Source organism: Halictus rubicundus, chromosome 3 (genome assembly GCF_050948215.1).
Source record: "Halictus rubicundus isolate RS-2024b chromosome 3, iyHalRubi1_principal, whole genome shotgun sequence".
Lineage (NCBI taxonomy): Eukaryota > Metazoa > Arthropoda > Insecta > Hymenoptera > Halictidae > Halictus > Halictus rubicundus.
The window spans coordinates 7,691,859-7,711,042 of NC_135151.1; the positions used below are offsets into that span (position 1 = coordinate 7,691,859).

Sequence of the window (19,184 nt, forward strand, 5' to 3'; positions counted from 1 at the left end):
TTAACCCTCTCGTTCCTGGAGTATAGTAGCTCTACGTTGAACGATCACTGTGTTTTGGGGACGACTATGCTCGTCCACCACCGCTTGCTGCGCACTGAAGGTAACTGAAGACACCCGATCGAATTTCGCTTCGCTTGACAATCCTATTTGTTGCGAGGTACATTTACACCCCCATTTACGTAATGATCTTGTTATCGAATTTGATTGAGCAGGTAACAATTTATTTACACTGCTACAAATTGAACTGTAACTGATGTTACAACGTCGGAAAGCATGTTTGTGTATTATATTAACGCTTCAGTAACCGAGAAACCTATTGGCAGGCTGTTCACAATGGCTGTGCTCCGTCAAAAAGGAACTTCGTAGACCTCTTTTGAATATCTTGCAAGAAATATTTCAATTACATTTCTTGAGGTGAATTGGTGATTTATAATTGAGATTGCTACTGCTGTTCGCAACAATTGCTAGGAATGCTTTAGCCACGAGTCATAATATTTTGAAAAGTGTTAGATGATGCGTTAAATTAGGATTGAAAAGCTACCTCTAAACTTTAGAGACCAAGGCGACAGTGAGCTGGCAAACACGTGTATGAAAGGGTTAATATTTAACTACGACTTTTCGTGGCTGGTCCACGATCTCTATGATTTCTTATACATTACAAGAGGAGCTCGTTCATCCAATGATGACAAAGGTTGGCAATTAGACTGCGTATTTTATGCATTTATTAGTTTAGGGCCAGGGATATATTTTAATTCAACTTCTATGTTTTACAATGAACTTGGAATATGTGTATTTTGCATAAAGGACGGCAGTCTACTGATATAATAGGGCCGTGAACTTAGCCGGATTCTGTTCAGCCATACACGCGCTCGACGACTGGCGACAAATCCGTTGTCGCAAGCGATTGTGCAACCCTGAAACGAATATTACTTTTACTTCTCCAATCTGTTCTATGACGATGGATTTATCTGGCAGCTTTGTTGCCAGCGAGCGCCTGACCTGAGGATAGTACATGCACTTCGCACAGAAAGAACAGGATAGAATTCGTAAAATCAATTATTCTCTTTCTGTTACGTTACTCGTCCCGGAGAGGGATTGATTGTCCTTGCCCGATACAAGGAAATTCGATACAATTCTGGAACTTTTTAGAAATTCCGGATTTTTATGTTTCAGTTTATCCGTTGACTATGGTTTCCTTTTGTGCGCGTCTCATTTCCGCATTCGGCTTACACAATCACCGAAACGATTACTCAGTTACTAAACAACCGCGATTAGCGGTCACATCGTGAGTAACAGCGATAAGAGAGACACACCATGCTTCAGTCTATACGGTATAGTCTCAGTTTTCGTCGAATCCAAGATAAAACACGTTTGATCGATACCGTACGCGTCGCAATATTGGAATTCATTCCTCTAGTCGTCGCAAAGGGACCTTTTTTCTGTTATTGAGAAAATAACAGAAAATTGGCATATTTCTTTCATGCCTGCGGCAGTATGGTGTCGGAAATATTTGTTGCATTAGTAGACTATCTGACATCGTTATCTCTTACGCCACACTTTGTATTAACACTTTAACTACCGGGAGCTTATTAATAGGTTCTTTTACAACTGCGCTGTATGTGAACATTTTTTAACGAATTCCAACGGCTACCTCTGTCCTTTAAAACATTAAGAAATAGTCCATTTCTTCACCATAATATTTAAATTTTTCTTGTACAATTTTACATGGCGATACTGTTAATGTCATCACCACTAAACTATTTTATAGTTTTATATAGTAAAAGAACAATTCGTTTGAAAAAAAACTTGGTCATTTATCTTCGATTTTTAATCACTTCCAATTGTTCATCTTCTATTAAACAGCTTTCGGTAGAAAATGAGTTAATACTGATTCAGTGTCGGAATCACCCAGTGGCTTCTTTAAACGACGAATGATTTTGCTAAAAATCTGCGAATGATTTCAAACGTAAAACTAGCAATGTATCGAACCAAGGATTGAGCTAATCATTATTTTTTGGAACATCCTGCAACCTGATTGATCTGTGCGTGTGCCCAAACGTGCATTCTAGGCCTAAGTACAACGCTACAACACTGACCTGAAGAGTGATGCCGAAAAATCGTGGTGCACGCGGTTTCCAGTGAATCGAGAGCCTAAGAACGATCCCTCACCGATATTGTATGTAGCATGACAGCATTTGTCGTCGTTAATACCGTCGATACCGTATAGTCGGGCAATTGACGCAAAGCAGCAACAGAGAATGCAAACCTATTACTAGTACCGGTAACACTTCCGGTTTCCGGTCGGACGGGAATCGTTTTGAGAAAAGAAAAACCATAAGCGTATAACGAGTTTTTCACTAAGGAGATCGTGTCGTGTGGACCGTTCCCGGGCGCGTTTTTTGATAGATTTCTCGAGTTTTTACGTTCCTATTTCGCAGAGGACACGGGCAGAGGATACCCAAACTTGTTCTCCGTAGGTCTCGAGTCTGATTTTACAAAGCGGGAAAGGAGAACCTGAGAATATTTCCGACCAAAGTTCGTCATATCAATATTGTAATACTTGATCATTTCCAAAGATTCTCCCGGAGGCTTAGATCTATTTAATTCCTAAGTTAAGGGCTCGATTACGAAACCTGCCGATCTATCGAATATTTTTCAAGTCGCTGGTGGGTCGCAGCGATTTCGCGTTTCTGATTCATTGGCGACGGGGAGGAAGAGTGAGCATGAGCGCTGCGTAACCACCGTTACCTGGAAGCAGAGGATATAAATTAAATGTTGATGATCGTTAAGTACGTTGAATAAATATCATATATTATATTATAAACATAATCGCAGGCTGCGGCCGCCATTTCTACCACTTGGGGCGTCTATAGCGTTTTTGGAGAACGTTTTGATTTGTACGTGCAGCCGCTTCCTTTCAATTGTTATACTCCTTCCAGTTGTTGAACTATTGAGGATCGTTGAAATTGGCTAAATGTCCGCTGCGTGATTAAAGCTAAAACAGAATGGCATGTTCTTTAAAGAAATGGAGATTGAATTCTCTAAAAATCCTCTATCTACCTAAAAGTATTCTGCAATTTTTGTAAACGTTTTAATTTTCTAAGAATAAAATAGACTTCGGGTGACCGGAATTATGGTCGTAGCCTGTGCATACTATAAGTAATGACTCCGTTAAAACGTAAGAACTTACTGAGAAGTTGTAATGGTTCGTTGGGAAGAAACGCTTAAATTAACAAGCGTGGTCCGAATCGTACGCTTAACTTATTACTTAATAGTATTTCTATTATATTCTACGCGCCACGAGAATCCGCGTAGTATTTATATTAAAAACAAAGTATATATATATATACATATATACACACACACATATATATGCATACATATATATTATATATTATATATTATATAAAGATGTTCTTCTTATATGTATACCGTGTCGTATATACAATCAATTGGGTGTCTAATGGAACGTGCTTTCAACATACCAAAAGTACTTATCAGGTCTTATCTTCAGATACCTATTAATTATAGTACCATTGACGATTTACACTGCTGACCGGCAGGCATGTATAATTTTCATGTAAGTATACCTCGAAATTGAATATGAAGACAGTTCGAGAACTTTCTTATAAACTATCGTAAGCTGTGGAACAGGAATTTAACAAACTTGTACTATAATAGACAAGAAAATGGAGTATAACTCTTTCACGAACATGTCCAACAATTATTCTTTTGTACAATAAGAAAGTAATCATTTTTGTTAACACTTTTTTATCTGATAAGTGAAAAGAGTTATCCTGTAAACATTTTTCATGGCTGTCTAAGACCTATTTTCCGAAGCGACACTTGCGTAAATTCTCTTACATGTTTAGTATTACGAAAAATATATTACAGTCAGTGGTGTACTTGAAATAGTTCTAAAAATATAGGGTGTCTCGAATATAAAGACACCGATGTGGTATCTGATGGAAAATTCAATACTGACCTAACATTTTCCAATAAACGTGCATTACTATATTGAAGAAGACTTTGATACCGTAACTTATTCAACTTTTATTTAGAGGTACTGAAAGCTCCTATGAGAGAATAATACTTCTGAAACATTTTTATGATAAGCTAAAATTATAGTGAGCAAAAAATAATTCATAAAATTTAATTTACAATTTCTTAAACTTCTAGATGTAATACAAAACAATATAATGACTTTTTAAGCGAGTCTGCATCTTATCACTAGGTTTACGGGACGCATCAAAATGACGAGATCTAATACTTTCAATTTACAATTATTGAGATTGTAATGATGCGATCATGAAAAATTATTCAATACATTTATTCTTTTTGGTATATATTATTAGAAAAATTACTAACAATTTGGGTAGACGTTATTTTTATAAAGTAATGTAAAATAGTCACTTTTACTACTCCATAAACTTAGTGTTATATTAGGACTCCAGCTCAGAATTTATTTTCCAATCAGATTTTGAACACGGTATCTTTATTCTGAGAGGCACACCTTGTACGCATAACAACATAAAGGTCGTATCTCCACATTTGCAGAAATACAAAGTGTCAAAACTTTCTGTGAACGCCATGTTTGTATCGTGTTTCTACCACCGATCTGGACGATCGTCTTCTATCGGTAACCCGAGTGGTTTTTAAACGAACAGGACATCTTATTGTCGGACCTGAATTTGCCTTGCACTATACGGCGAACCAAAAGCAGAACGGCCACCGCGAATTGGCTACAATTATCGTACAAACATTAAAACAAACAATGAAATACAATTTACAGTGTTACTAGCCAATCGATGGGCAAGGCAAGTTTTCTCAGTGTTTTTTCGAGGATGTTTCTTGTCTTATTGCGTGGTAAAGAATGTACAATGTATCCTAAATGTGATGTGTAACCGATATTTTCTTGTAATGTATCCTTATGATTCGAATAAAAGTAAAGAATCACTTATTTCCGTCAGACCCACCCGTTTTTTACTTTTTAAAATAAGAACAGGAAATTTTGTGGATGATGCAACAACAATCGTTTACAGGTTGTTAAATGTTTTATAACGTACAGTCTCCATTTACAGTCCGTAATAAGAATGAAAAGATGTATTACAAACTTACTGCGTTAATTATTTCTCTACATTGCGGTAAAGGGAGTATTTTCTTTTACAAAATATGTTTCGCAATCAATGTACGTATCTACATAATAAATATTACAAATTACTCTTCTGTGGTTAATTAGATCCACTTAAACTAAGACGAACCAATCTATAAACGTATCAAGAGATCATCTATAAGTAACGTTCTATGCTCAACAAGATTGTACAACGTAAAGAATTATTCACAGCATCAGAAAGACGAATTTACATTTTTCTTCAAGTTGTCTGTGTCAGCAATGTCGACGAAGTCCTTCAAACCTTGCGGCCGCACAGATAAGGCTATGGTCGCGCCGTTTTCGTGCCACTTGGGTTTCAGCAACACGCAGCATCCTTTTCCTGTGTATGATCAAATATTTTTGTTAAAACATGAAACATAAGGGGGTATTTTGGTTTTTCATCTTCAAAAAATCGATTTTTCTTTTTTGTATTTTCTTCAAGTATAAGTGTTATAGAACATCTGCAAAAGGATTTGTTTGTACTCGTCAAATTAACATAGTCATCGTTTTTTGACACGGTTGCCGCAATATCTCAAGTTCTAATTGACCGATGGACTAGAAATTTTGAGAGAATCTTCAGCGCGTACCCCGTTATCGCACGAACTACATTTTTTAAATCCATCAAGTATTTCTTATGTTTTTTCAGTGCTACAACTGGAAAATCAGTAATTTTACTTCAAAATGCCGCTATTTTGTAAATAGCATAGATTTTTAACTTCTTTTAATTCGGGTCATAACCACATTCACGTTTTTGTTTCCGGTCAATAGAAATTTTTTTACTTGAAAAAAATCACATATGTACTTCGAATACCAATAAATATGTGTGCCAAATTCCAATGCAAAAGGTTCAATAATTTTTCTGAACAAAATTCCTAAAAATTTGCGCAAAAACGGTCTCGAGCATACCCAATTGGCCACGTTCATGAGCAGCGGCTAGCTGATTGATAACACGTCTCTCGACTTCATATTTAATAGAACGTGCACCATAATGAGTGTCGTATCCATCTGCTAAAATCGAAAGGACCTCTCTGTCCCACTTCAAATCGATCATGTGCCTTTCCTTTGCTCGCAACGCCCACGCTTCCAATTCTTTACCAACTAGTTTGATAAGTTCTGATCGAGAGAACGGCAGGAAATAAACAATCTCGTTTATCCTTCCCAGAAATTCATCTCTTCGAAAATGAATTTTCAGTATTGGTCGAACCTAAGGTACGTGTAATATTTTAAACAATTCCAATATTGAAATATCTGAAGTCAAGATATAAAAATAGAAAAATAATGTATCGAATAAAAATTAATGCGCACCACTTCGTCCTTAAATTTACGGGATATTTCAATATGCTCCGGCGCCTGATCTTCGTCGGAATTCTTATCCAATCTTAGGTTTAATACTCGTTGTGCTTCTTCTCTTAACTGTATCGCGTGCTCGGCAATTACTTCACTTGCTAAATTCGATGTCATTATAAATATCGCGTCTTTGCATTGAATTGTTTTCCCTTTGCCGTCTGTTAATCTTCCCTGTAAGAGAATCAAAATTAATATTTTGGCAGAATTCCCGATCTTGTATACCAATACGTATGTAGTATCAAAAATGTTTTTACTTCATCGAAAAGCTGTAACAGAACGGTCAACACGTCGGGATGAGCTTTATCGACCTCGTCGAACAGTACAACAGCATTTGGACGCTTTTTCAAAAGTTTTGTTAGCTGTCCACCATCATCGTGTCCCACGTATCTACACTCGTATAGTAAGGTAACAGAATATTTTGGTAATAGCAAGATAAATTATAATGTAGATATGATAAAACTATATATACCCAGGTGGTGCACCAATTAACTTAGCCACTTCGTGTTTTTGCTGATACTCGGACATATCTAATCGGATAAATCCATCTTGTTTATTTTTGTGAATGTATGCAGCCAGCTGCTTTGCCAATTCAGTTTTTCCAATACCCGATGAACCCAAGAATAAGAATACCAGGGGATGTTCTTCGTCTATCCAGCCATTTTCTTTTCTCCTAATAGCTATAAGTATACAGAATGATATAAATACATAATCTATTTCGAAATTATTTTCATTACTGAATGAAATAAACCATACTAGATGCCACAACTGATATTGCTCCCTCTTGGCCAACAATATGTTGCTTCAGACGTTGTTCTAATGGAAACCTACGACGTTCTTCTATTTCCTATTTATAATATTCGGATTAGAGATGATATCATATAGAACTTAGGCTCACTGTACGTATCAGTTTTTCTTTTTAACGTACAGTGCGGCAATCGTAATTGCGATCTTAAGTACTATAAATTAAATTAGACAATGTACATTTGTTTTAAACGTAATTGCGGCACGTTCAGTTGCAATGTTCACTGCAGTTTACTAGGAAAACGTACGATCGATACAAACGCATATACGGTTGTTAAATACACGGTCATATATCGGGCAATGCACACATTCGTCATTTCGTCGCAAATTTTTAATATCGGCAACGCAAAAGCACCGTACGTTAAAAAAAAACGGATGTATACAGCGGGCCTTACAGTTCTAATTTAAACAGACATACTTTTTCCTTCAGTATTTCGTCATATTTGATAGAATACTTTTTGAGCATCTCTTTAAGCTCTCCATCTTTAGCATATTCTACAGCACGATGGCCAGATTCATTTTCTATTGTTGGATCAGCTCCTCCATCCAATAACGCTTTTACACAACTTTTTGAATCTGCTAATACAGCATAGTGTAGAGGTGTGAAACCTTTAAAAGTAGCCCTATTATTCAAAACATCGGAGAACTCTGTTTCCCTTATTGTCAGTACTGAAAATTTTTAGAGAACATACATGTGATGTAACAATTACAATATTATTTCATTACTAAACTGCGGATTTTATGGATTTACGGCAAAAACGAGTAGATCAAATGTAAAACAGGAAGAACATTCGAAGAAATAAAATATGCTGTTGTATCATTTTCAACTCACTAAAATTATTAAGTAAAGAAATGAATGTCTATGTAGCTTCTATATCTTGCAATTAATGCAGATAATTTTTATTTTGCATAAAAGTCCACAGTCTATTAATTACTAGGACCTTTGTCTGCAATCTAACCATCTAATGAGTTTAATCTCTTTTCAATGGCTGTTTTATAAACATTAATGAATTCGTCTCCCGCATTAACATCTGCTCCCTTCTTTAGTAGAATCTCTATAATTTCTAATTTCTCGTTAATAGCAGCAACATGTAATGCTGTCCAGCCCAACGAATGGCGTAGATTTACGTCAACACCTTCTTTTAGACTCTACAAATGAAACTTTTGTTATAATCACATATCGATATATAGAAGAATGTACTGTTTAACTTACCCTTTCTAGGTCAAGAACATGGCCATACTGTGCAGCCCGAAAGAATCGTTTCTCTGAAAAATTATTCATTGAAAGATGATGTTCCCTTACGTACGATTCCTAACATAAATAATACATACCTCGCTGTGGATTCTGTGCCTCGCAGAGGGCTATAGTCAATCCAATGCCGCTTAATAAAAATCCCAAGTTATTGTTGCATTTCTTCCTACAGTTATTGTCATACTTATTGAATGCTAATTTCGTTGCTGTCAATATAGAATTATAATGGCTCGTTATGATTATATTTAGTAACTTGTACAACGGATAAAAATGTTTCTCCAATCTCCAACATATTTGTGCATAACCTATACTTCTTTGGTAACAAACATTTTCGAGTCCACTGTTTTTCAGAAGATTTAAATTGCTTAACAACGCATCCGAATTTTTCAAGCGTTTCAAGCGTAAATAAACCCACAAATTACATAAACGTGACATTTCGTATCTATGCTTGATAAATATACTATTCGCACGCTTGAACCATAAGTTTTTTTCTCAGGAATAACACATTAATACTACCGAATACTAAATTATCGATGCGTAAAATTATTAAATAACTGCCAATATATATCGTTACGTCGAAAGATTCACATTACGTATACATTTTTCATTTTTCGTATTCGCGGAAATCTCTGTATTATGTTGCATCCTCACACGTTAAGCACCAGTGCGAGATAAGCAGCGCGTTTAAGAATACTGTATTATCATGACGCAATACGGACCGAAAAGATTATGGAAAATACCAATGTATCTTAGAATATTTATTTATATGTAATACAGCAATCGGGACGGAACGGGTGTTTCATACATATAAATACAAAATGCATAAACTATTCACGTATACATAGGATACAAATTCATACAACATTTTACAAAGAGAACTTCGTTTGATTGTTTATATTTGAATATCGGCGATTGTCGTGAAAGGATTTCCGATTCAAACGTGTTAAATGAATCCGCGAACGATTAAAACGTTTGAATATTCGTTTCACGACCGACATGTTGGCGGATAAACCAATCATGCCGATGCGCGATCCACGGCTATATATAAATTCGAAATCGCTCTAGAAAGAATAGGCGAAAGATGGGCAAGATCTCGATTAAAAATCGTGTCTATCGTAGAGCACACATTTTCGGATCCAGCGGAGTCCTGCCTAGGACCCACGTTTCGTATTGATCCGTTACTTTCGATCCTTCCAGAATGAACACGCAGGTTACTCGCGTCGGAAAGATTCCGGCGCATAATTCCAGAATGTTCCAGAGCCACGAATCGACCAATCGAGTGCGCGTACCGCAGCGCCATGATTGGTGAATTTTCAGCAGAAGTTAGCAGAAAGAAGTAATCGCAGTCATCGTGCGGAAGGCATTTCGTTTAGTCTGTTGAGTGAGTGGAGGAGCTGAGAATCAAAGTGGGATCGTGAGTTCAATATTCACGTTCGAGTATAGGAACAGCGAGGCCGAACGTTCGGTAATTACACGGGAATTGTTCACGAGGACGAACATCGAATACACGGTCTAATTTCGACGGTTAACTCAGTGTCGCACGGAATACGTTGTATCAGCCTCTATCAGCCATGGCTGCTATGTCCGTAATCGGAATCGACTTCGGCAACGAGAGCTGTTATGTGGCCGTAGCACGTGCCGGAGGCATCGAAACAATAGCGAATGACTACAGTCTACGAAACACACCGTAAGTTTCCTTTCGCTCGTGTAATCATTTCCTGACGGTTTGCGTAACATTAACGCGGTAACCCGGTGCACCGTGTGCCGGCCTTCGCACTTGATCGCGAATTCTTCGATGGAAATTTATACGACGGAGAACGAAAATCGATCGATAGCATCGAGGGGCCCGTTGTCACAGAAAATTCAACGTGGATCCGACCGTAGATTTTTTGATCGTTACCATTTATGTACACAACGTTTTGTCTATTTAGATGTGTGTCCCCCTGCTTACTTTCACATGACTAACAGCAGATAAAAAAAGTTCGTCGCGTAGTCGTGTGATCGATGCGCTAATTCTTTTCCTCTTTTCTTATTCAAAATCTGATATGACCGCGACACAGTCGCGATTTGCCATCGATCTATGGAGGACGTTTTTAGAAGGACTGTTATTAGTGTCACGCGTTATTGCACCTGCATTTTAGCCCCGTGGAACAAAGAAAATGTTACATGATTAAAGGATCTCGGAAAATCACAAGTGTCCTGTGTAGCTAATTTAGCGCGGGTCACCTCGGAACGTTTGTTTTATTTAGTAATTGAAAATATTGACGAACTTAAGAGAACATAATGTTGTGTGTTACAACTTACCGAGTTTGTCCAATAAACAATACCGTTTGATATTGTAAATTATATTTCATTCGATTTGTACTATTCTTCGACGATGTAACCTTGAGTGCTTTATAGGATTTTCTAATGAAGTTATCTGTGAACGATAACAAGTTTACTGGCCTGCAATATGTTGATCTAATTTCTATCAAGCCTAAAAATATATAATTGTGTCTCTAGGATTATATCATTATTGTTGGATCATTATATACAACTGACACGAATTACTATTGCATTATTATATCATTATTGCAAGTGACACAAATTATTTGCATTTGGAAATGTTTTGTTTGCTTTCGAATTAATGAAAATTATTGTTGTTTTTAGATCATGCGTGGCATTCAGTGGGAAAAATCGTATTCTTGGAGTGGCAGCTAAGAGTCAAATGTTAACTAACATGAAGAACACTGTTTATGGGTTTAAACGATTGTTAGGTAGAAAATATAATGATCCTCAAGTACAACATGAACTCAAGATGTTACCTTTTAAGGTAACTCAGCAGTCAGACGGAAATCTGGGTATACATGTAAGTCCCTGTTTGCATTTTTATTACTGTTTTTCTAGTATCAATAATTAATACTAGGTTTACAGAGGATTAATACTGCCTGTTTTACATTAGTTTATAAAAATAACAAGAATACGTCTATCCAATTTTTTAGCCATTTTTTTAGAATATAAAATTTGTTGAATAATTTCTCATGGCTGCATCTTTACAATCTCAATAATCGTAAATTAAAAATATTAGAATGTGTCCTTTAAGCTTAGGGTTAAGTACAAACCCATAAAAACAACTGTAATCACATAATAACAATATAAATTTTTGTAATCGTATTTCACATGATTTTATTATTACTTAGATTCCAGGCCTAATAAATATTATTACTGTTGTTTTCAATACGACTGGATTCAATAGTAATCTGGGCATATCGCCAGGTTTCTCACATTTGTAGAGACACATATTTTATTTATATCACTTTAGAACAGTTATATTTGATGAATCATATTGACTTTACATCATATACTATGTCCAATATTAATAGTAAAGCTTGTATGTAGGTAGACTGTTTATACTCATTCATGAATTGCAGGTACAATACCTAGGGGAAGAACACATTTTTTCACCCGAACAAATCACTGCAATGTTATTCACAAAATTGAAGGATATATCTGAAACAGCTCTGCAGACTGTTATTAATGATTGTGTTATATCTGTTCCTTCGTATTTCACACAATCCGAACGTATGGCATTGCTGGATGCCGCGAGAATTGCAGGCTTGAATGTCCTCAGATTATTCAATGAAACAACGGCTACTGCTTTATGCTACGGTATTTACAAACAAGATTTGCCCGCGCCCGAGGCACCGCCGAGGAACGTAGTTTTCGTTGACTGTGGTTACGCCAGCTTACAAGTGTGTATCTGTGCATTCCACAAAGGAAAACTTCACGTGAGTATTACATTTTTTTGTTTAAATAATATTCCATGCGAAGTTATGTTCCATTCTTATTTCTGATCAAACATTCTTTGTAGATGTTAGCGAGCGCTTCTGATAGCCAATTGGGCGGAAGGGATATAGATGCTATTTTGGCTGAACAATTTTGCAAAGATTTTCAATCGCGCTATAATATTGATACACACTCGAATCCACGTGCTTACTTAAGGCTATTAGCAGAAGTAGAGAGGCTGAAGAAACAAATGTCAGCTAATTCAACGACACTTCCTCTGAACATTGAATGTTTCATGGATGAAAAAGATGTACACGGCACTATGAAACGTGCAGACATGGAAACAATGTGTGCACATTTATTTAAACGAGTGGAACTCACTTTGCGGAAGTGCCTTGAAGACTCTAGTAAGCTCCATTGACCATGTGTTATCGAAATTAATCCTTTGCACCCGAAACTGTTTTAAAATCCAAAAGCAAGACATTTTGCGACCTAAAATATTGCCATTGTATATGATTCACTTCCTTTTATACATATGAGATTTGTTACTATTACTCGTGTTTAATAACACCGAAATTTTTAGTGACTTCTTCGATAGAAGCATAGTAATGTAAAAATTGTTTTAAATAATAGTATTGTAGGGTTTCAGGAAAAAGAGAGAATCCGCCTGGGTGGGATTCGAACTCGCGACTTCACTTGTTGTAGCTGATCAGCTAACGCGCACACCCACGGGACCCTCCGATTTTTCCTAATATACATACGTATTTCGTCTGGGGGGTCCCGATCGCATAGTATGGCAATTTTTAGTGTCGCCTCGGGGTAGCCGTTCGGTTGCTGAGGTTACCATAGGGAAGGTAGTTTACTAACTCGTAACTTGTTCTTTTGCAGAATTGAAGTTGGATGATATTCATTCGGTAGAGTTAGCAGGAGGTTCTAGTCGTGTTCCGGCTATTAAACGATTGATAGAAGAAGTCTTTGCTCATCCCGTATCTACCACATTGAATCAAGATGAAGCTGTTGCAAGAGGTTGCGCACTTCAGTGTGCAATGTTAAGTCCTGCGGTAAGAGTTCGCGATTTCTCTGTAACGGATATTCAACCATATCCGATAACAGTCAAGTGGAGTACTCATCAGAACGAAGATTCGTACGTATGCTTTACATAATGCACTTGAATAGTTTATCAAGAACTAGAGGTGTGCGGGAACCCGATGATCGAAAATGACCGAAACATTTATCCTCGAAAATGATCTCAAATCTGAAACATCATTCCCGAGGATAATCCCGAATGAAAGCAAATATTTTCGGGAATCCCGAAATTTTCGAAAATCCGTCCCGATTCCGAAAAGAATTCTCGCACATCTCTATCAAGGACACTATCCTAAATTATTCATACTATTTTAGTGAAATGGAAGTATTTGGGCACAATCATGCTGTACCGTTCTCGAAGGTATTAACATTCTATCGATCGAGCCCGTTCTCACTCACTGCCAGTTACAGTGTAATGCCACCATCATATCCCCAAAATCATATTGGTACAAACTTGATTTTTGCGCGTTGTAGCGATTACTGTCTTTTTTTTTACAATTCACGACAATATTCTTCTTACAGGTACGTTTGTAATAAAGAACGTAAAACCGACACCAGAAGGGGAGTCTTCGAAAGTGAAGGTGAAGGTGAGAATAAATTTGAATGGAATATTCACGATTACTTCGGCGTCGCTCATCGAGAAACGTGAGCTTTCGCAACAAGAGAAAGAAGAAGAGGAGAAACAACAGCAGCAGCAACAACAACAACAACAGCAACAGAAACAAACGATGGATGTGGACCAACAGGCGGAGCAAAAAGATAAGCCTGATCAGGAAGCACAGGCTAAGGAACCTCCAGCACCGGAGGTACGTATTTGCATGATTACGTTCAATCCCTTTTTTTTCTTTTTTATAAAATATGCATATGTAAGTTATGCAGTAGCTTATCTGTAATAATAGTACATAATATTTCCCTTTCAATGTATCCATGAAATTGTGCTAGCTATATTTCTTCTTCTTTAACTGATCGATAGAGGTGTGCGAAAACCCGAAAGTGTCGGGAGAGGGTCGAAAACCTTAATATTCTTCAGAATCCTGATATATTAAATTTAATACATATTCCTTTAAAATTTAAGTCAAATTTCCTCAAAAATTAAGTTTCGATAAGAATTTTATATAAAATTAAATTTAGTAAATTCGAGAGTCCCGACCCGACCCGACCCAACGTTTTCGGGTTCTCGCACCCTACTACTGATCAACGATTACAAAGTCTGTCAAATTGATTTGATTTGGAAAGAGACGAATTGGCGCTTGATTAACACATGAGTTACAACATAACAAAGATACCACATCCATTTTGTTCGGGGAGAGCGAACTTCATATATAGAAGTAAAATCAATTCATTTATGGTCACGAGTGTCTGGTGCATAACTATGTGAGTTTGTTGCGGTTTAGGTGAGCATGGATAAAACGCGACGGAATTCAGATGCTGATGATGGTGGAAGAGGTGCGTGGGGTTCTGGCCCTTCCTACTCCTCCAGGATTCTCTCTTGGTTCAGCTCGGTACGCGACACACTATCATTACTTGGACCCATATGCATATGTTAATTGAAACATATGCAATGATTTCCGACATTTGTCTTAGATCGTTGCATTGTTGTAATTCGTAATGGCTACACGAGTATCGTTTTATGCGTGAAGGTGATACATATATATATACATATATATCTATATCCATACTTATAGATCTTTTATTTCTTTCATCACGTCAGCATCGTTAGTCACTTGTTACAAGATCACTGTGACTCTAATACAGCTGAAATATCCTGCATGATTGTAATGAACACGCATTACAAACGACACTGTAAAACTTTTGCATATATTCTTCTATTATTTTCAAGTAATAATATTCCGTATCACACGTGTAATGAAATATATATATATATATCTCTATGCGAACGGTTGTAAAAATCGAAAACTCTGTGAAACGTAATTCCTCTTCTAAATTCCTTTTCATATTTTTGTGAAATGTACAAATGATTTCATAATGTAGGCCAGATGTTGAAAAGTATGAAAGTATAATTGTACAATGTAAATTGTGCATCGCCGCAGAAGCGCATTATTTATTAATTGTAGCTCATATTTAGTGCATGGCATTAGTTCCGTTCAGAATTCTGAAACCTGTGTCGATTTCTTCTGCCAACTCGACCGATTCTAGTCGTAGTAATCGAAGCGTTTACCAAAAATCAAAGAATGTTGATCACATGACGATCGATAATTGATTCATGCAAAAATGTATAGAAAATTACGATTCCATAACGTGTCACAATGCATATGGGTCCAAGGTACAGCTGTGTCACGCCGTGCTGTCTTGTCTTTGTTCTGTTGTTCTTTCCACTGGGTCGCAGAAGGAAAAGAGACAGTGATTTTCTAATGAGTTCAATAGTTGTCGGTGTTCCAAATAAAACTTTCGGGAAGCAAGTGATGCGGTTCGATTTCCAATCGGTGTTGCAAACGATGATTCGATAGAACAATTCATATGTAACAGTTACAAAGTATTGACGCATTGAAAACCACGTATAAAATTGTGCCTCTCTCTCTTTCTCTCTCTTTCTCTCTCTCTCTCTCTCTCTCTCTCTCTTTATTTATATGTATATATTTATATATATATATTCTGCTCGTATCTATCATCATCTGACTTCTAATTTACTTGTTATGTGTTCTTGCATCTTGCTGATATTTCTTTTAGTATAAAATACACCTTTGTTGACCTTGTTGTATACCCTGTGGGTAAGTGATTGGTAAAAATCGTGCAGAGGGGAAAATTGAGAAATTCAATTTATTTTCAATGTTAAGTGTTTTGTATATACATTCTGTAACACGTTTATGCGAACAAGAATTGCAGATAATTGGCGAATTATATAGTTAAAATTTATATTTCGTTGCTTTTTAGGGAGACGACAAGGGCGAAGACGGTAAAAGTAAAAAGAAAATCCCTATTCGCACCATTGACTTGCCGTGGGAGACACACGGCTTCGGTCTTACACAGCAGGATCTGGATTCTGCACAAGACAAAGAAGTATGTTACGCAACTAATCACAGGATGACGCGTCGATCTCGATGTATATTTCTAATTGGTGTATATTTTGTATTACAGTGTAGAATGATTGCCGCAGATAAGCAAGAGAAAGAGCGCATCGACGCCCGTAACGCGTTGGAAGAATATGTATATGACTTGCGCGCGAAATTGTCGGAAGAAGAGGAATTGGCGACATACGTTACAGAGCAGGAAAAAGAGGCGATTTGTCACACACTAACCGAAACTGAAGATTGGCTCTATGAAGAGGGCGAGGATTGTCAACGACAAGTTTATGCAGAACGGCTACAGCGTCTTAAAGTGAGTTTCAGCGTTTTAATTGGTAATTAGAGGTGTGCGAAAACCTGAAAATGTTGAGTATTCTATGGTCAAGACGGGTCGGGAAAGCAGGATCTAGACGAGTTGGGTTCTTGAAAAGTTCCAGATTCTCGAATATGTTTGGGAATAATCGCCAAAAATTATTAAGAATCCCGATACATTCGAGAACCTGTCCCGATCCCGAATAAAATTCTCGACCCGACATTTTCGCACACCTCTAGTAATTAATTACGGATATATCAAAGTCTATGTTTGCGATAACACGTCTTCGATCACTTTCCAGGCACAAGGCGAGCCAATCAAGGAGAAACGACAAGAATTCGAAGGCAGGAATCAAGCAGCAGACGAATTAGCACACGCATTGATGGGAGCGACTAACACCGTATGGAAAATTAAAGAATCGGCCGGAAAAGACGATAAATACTCTCACATAACGAAAGAAGAAGTGCAGAAGGTTGAGGCGGCTATAAACGAGAAATGGAGATGGTTGGAGCCTAAACGCATGTGGTTCCGCTCTGCACCTCGCACAGATCCAATCGACGTGACTATCTCTCAAATACGCGCAGAGAAACAGGTATTTGAACATTTTAGTTACTGTACACATAATTTTTTATGCAGTTTTTACGGTTTTAACTAAACTCCCTCTTTTTAGGCGTTGGATAATATTATCTTACCCATTTTTAACAAACCGAAACCTAAGGTCGAACTTCCAAAGGAAGACAAACCAAAAGATAAAAATCCTGAAGATCATCATGAAACTAATCAAAACAATCGAAGCGATGGTCAGCCACAAGCTAATCAACAACGACCACAGGAAGAAATGGATGTTGAGTAACACTCATCCCATTTTATGTTTTAATATTATTGAATCTATCATGATTAAAATAATGAAAATTATTTCATCATACAAGTCATCTGTAACATGTCACAAAGCACCTGATTCGTCTGGTTAGCGCATGCGATTGTTTCGTTTTCTTTTTTCTTTCACTGTTATTGATGTGATATGTTGACCTATTCAAGGACAAACTGTCATCAATTCAAGTATATTGGAAATTGAAGAATTTTTTTGTCTCAATCGTCATTAAGGAAGATTTCATATGTTCGTTTTACTATATGTTACAACATTGTATAATGTTGAAGAAAAAAATTGACGCGTAATGGAGAATGCACTCTGAAATTCATCTAGAACACATTTCTGATTCGTTTTATTTTACCTTGATAATAGGAATGTATGAATGATTTCTCTCGTAGGAGTGTACATTTCCCATGTTGTTTTAAACAAGTGGTTAAAACAAGACTGTACAGAATTTTTTTTATTAAAAGATGTAGTTCTTTATTTCACAAAAACCACGGTAATCCTTCCGATTATAAAAGAATTCTACAATTTTGAATGTACCGATAGGAAAAAGTGTAACAAAATTTTGATCAGCGGAGTACTCTGCAAGAGGACCCTGATTTCATTGCCAGTAGAAAGATTTAAGACAAATGCTAAGTTAGAGCTAATGACTAAATTAAAGTGTGAAGTAGTTAATATCGCTGGCGATCTTATGTATTTAATACAATAAGCATTCATTCCAACATTTCCCAGGCCGACAGCAAACTATCCTGTCACACAAACTTCTGTTGCATTTACAATACTTAAATAAATTAATATTTCATTAACGAAGTTTATTAAGCTTGTAGGATTTGTTTCGCTATGTCAGCAAAGTGGCATCTGTATAGGAGCTGAACAAGTTCACTTTATATACATATTACGATATTTTATTTTTTAAACGCTATAAAATTTTGATGACATGACATTTCTAAACAAACAAAATTATAGTTAGGTATATCGATGTACATACTAGCGGTTCATAAAGGTAAAACTATTTCCTTCCTTGGATTATATGCTATGTCACGAGAAATAGAAATAATTTAACATCAGCGTTCGAGAAATGCATTACTTTTAGTCCTTATAATTTTTCTAATGATATTCATTGCTATCAAAATGAATGGTATTGTCACCTTGTATATTAATTAAAATTCGATTATTATATTTATTCTGTGTAGAAAAGAAAAGGCAAAAACTACGTACTGCTGTTCATTGTCTTTTGGGGGCGAATCTGTATTCAGTTTTTTATAATCGTTTCTCTTACATTTTATATTTTCAACTTAGAAGTTGTTTCTGTGTTTTTTAACGGGACTAAGCATTAGCCTAAAAGAAGTCACCGAACATTGCAAATTCGCCCCTAATTGTCATTGTACTGTGATCATGAAGTGCACTACACTTAATTTATCCATCGGGTGTTATATATATAAATATATATATATATATATATATTTAAATATCGCGGCATTATAAAACAATCTATTGCAAAATTACTTGAAAATAAAAACAGAATATATCGAGGAATTATATTCCAAATAGATGTATGAATGTTACAAAGT

General features: G+C 36.5%; 2 protein-coding genes and 1 long non-coding RNA gene across 5 annotated transcripts; 2 read left to right on the forward strand and 1 right to left on the reverse strand.

The window, feature by feature from the left end:
- The first annotated feature begins 1,757 nt into the window (after nucleotides 1-1,757).
- LOC143352553 (uncharacterized) lies at nucleotides 1,758-4,971 on the forward strand. 2 transcript variants are annotated; one of them, XR_013081962.1, is made up of 3 exons: nucleotides 1,766-2,789; nucleotides 3,492-3,580; nucleotides 3,895-4,971. It is a non-coding gene; the product is annotated as an uncharacterized LOC143352553 (long non-coding RNA). The 2 variants fall into 2 exon arrangements; XR_013081961.1 differs by having other exon boundaries at nucleotides 1,758-2,789; nucleotides 3,492-4,971.
- Nucleotides 4,972-5,107: 136 nt separating this feature from the next.
- LOC143352552 (mitochondrial disaggregase) lies at nucleotides 5,108-9,254 on the reverse strand. Its single transcript, XM_076785148.1, has 10 exons — nucleotides 8,633-9,254; nucleotides 8,514-8,566; nucleotides 8,260-8,449; nucleotides 7,719-7,969; nucleotides 7,253-7,343; nucleotides 6,969-7,176; nucleotides 6,754-6,886; nucleotides 6,458-6,670; nucleotides 6,059-6,356; nucleotides 5,108-5,492 (listed from the first exon to the last, which is right to left on the reverse strand). The coding sequence occupies exons 1-10, from the start codon at nucleotides 8,985-8,987 to the stop codon at nucleotides 5,347-5,349; spliced, it is 1,938 nt and encodes a 645-aa protein (XP_076641263.1). The 5' UTR covers nucleotides 8,988-9,254; the 3' UTR covers nucleotides 5,108-5,346.
- Nucleotides 9,255-9,900: 646 nt separating this feature from the next.
- Nucleotides 9,901-18,680, forward strand: Hsc70cb (heat shock protein 70Cb). 2 transcript variants are annotated; one of them, XM_076785149.1, is made up of 12 exons: nucleotides 9,901-10,239; nucleotides 11,202-11,400; nucleotides 11,963-12,319; nucleotides 12,403-12,724; nucleotides 13,206-13,461; nucleotides 13,719-13,849; nucleotides 13,926-14,209; nucleotides 14,798-14,905; nucleotides 16,296-16,421; nucleotides 16,500-16,739; nucleotides 17,041-17,331; nucleotides 17,410-18,680. In XM_076785149.1, exons 1-12 carry the CDS (start codon nucleotides 10,124-10,126, stop codon nucleotides 17,590-17,592), a joined length of 2,613 nt encoding a protein of 870 aa, XP_076641264.1. In that variant the 5' UTR covers nucleotides 9,901-10,123; the 3' UTR covers nucleotides 17,593-18,680. The 2 variants fall into 2 exon arrangements, with proteins under 2 accessions (XP_076641264.1, XP_076641265.1); XM_076785150.1 differs by lacking the exon at nucleotides 14,798-14,905 and having other exon boundaries at nucleotides 9,902-10,239.
- Nucleotides 18,681-19,184: the final 504 nt, after the last annotated feature.

What these genes read in the sequence shown, in the direction of transcription:
- LOC143352552 (XM_076785148.1), bottom strand. Translation starts at nt 8,987, where the DNA reads ATGTCACGTTTATGTAATTTGTGGGTTTATTTACGCTTGAAACGCTTG. An exon ending in ATGTTCTTGACCTAGAAAGG is followed by an intron (nt 8,450 to 8,513) that starts GTAAGTTAAACA and finishes TTTCATTTGTAG; the next exon opens with AGTCTAAAAGAAGGTGTTGA. An exon ending in TGTTACAGCTTTTCGATGAA is followed by an intron (nt 6,671 to 6,753) that starts GTAAAAACATTT and finishes ATTCTCTTACAG; the next exon opens with GGAAGATTAACAGACGGCAA.
- Hsc70cb (XM_076785149.1), top strand. Translation starts at nt 10,124, where the DNA reads ATGGCTGCTATGTCCGTAATCGGAATCGACTTCGGCAACGAGAGCTGT. An exon ending in ACGGAAATCTGGGTATACAT is followed by an intron (nt 11,401 to 11,962) that starts GTAAGTCCCTGT and finishes CATGAATTGCAG; the next exon opens with GTACAATACCTAGGGGAAGA. An exon ending in ATTCTGCACAAGACAAAGAA is followed by an intron (nt 16,422 to 16,499) that starts GTATGTTACGCA and finishes TTTGTATTACAG; the next exon opens with TGTAGAATGATTGCCGCAGA.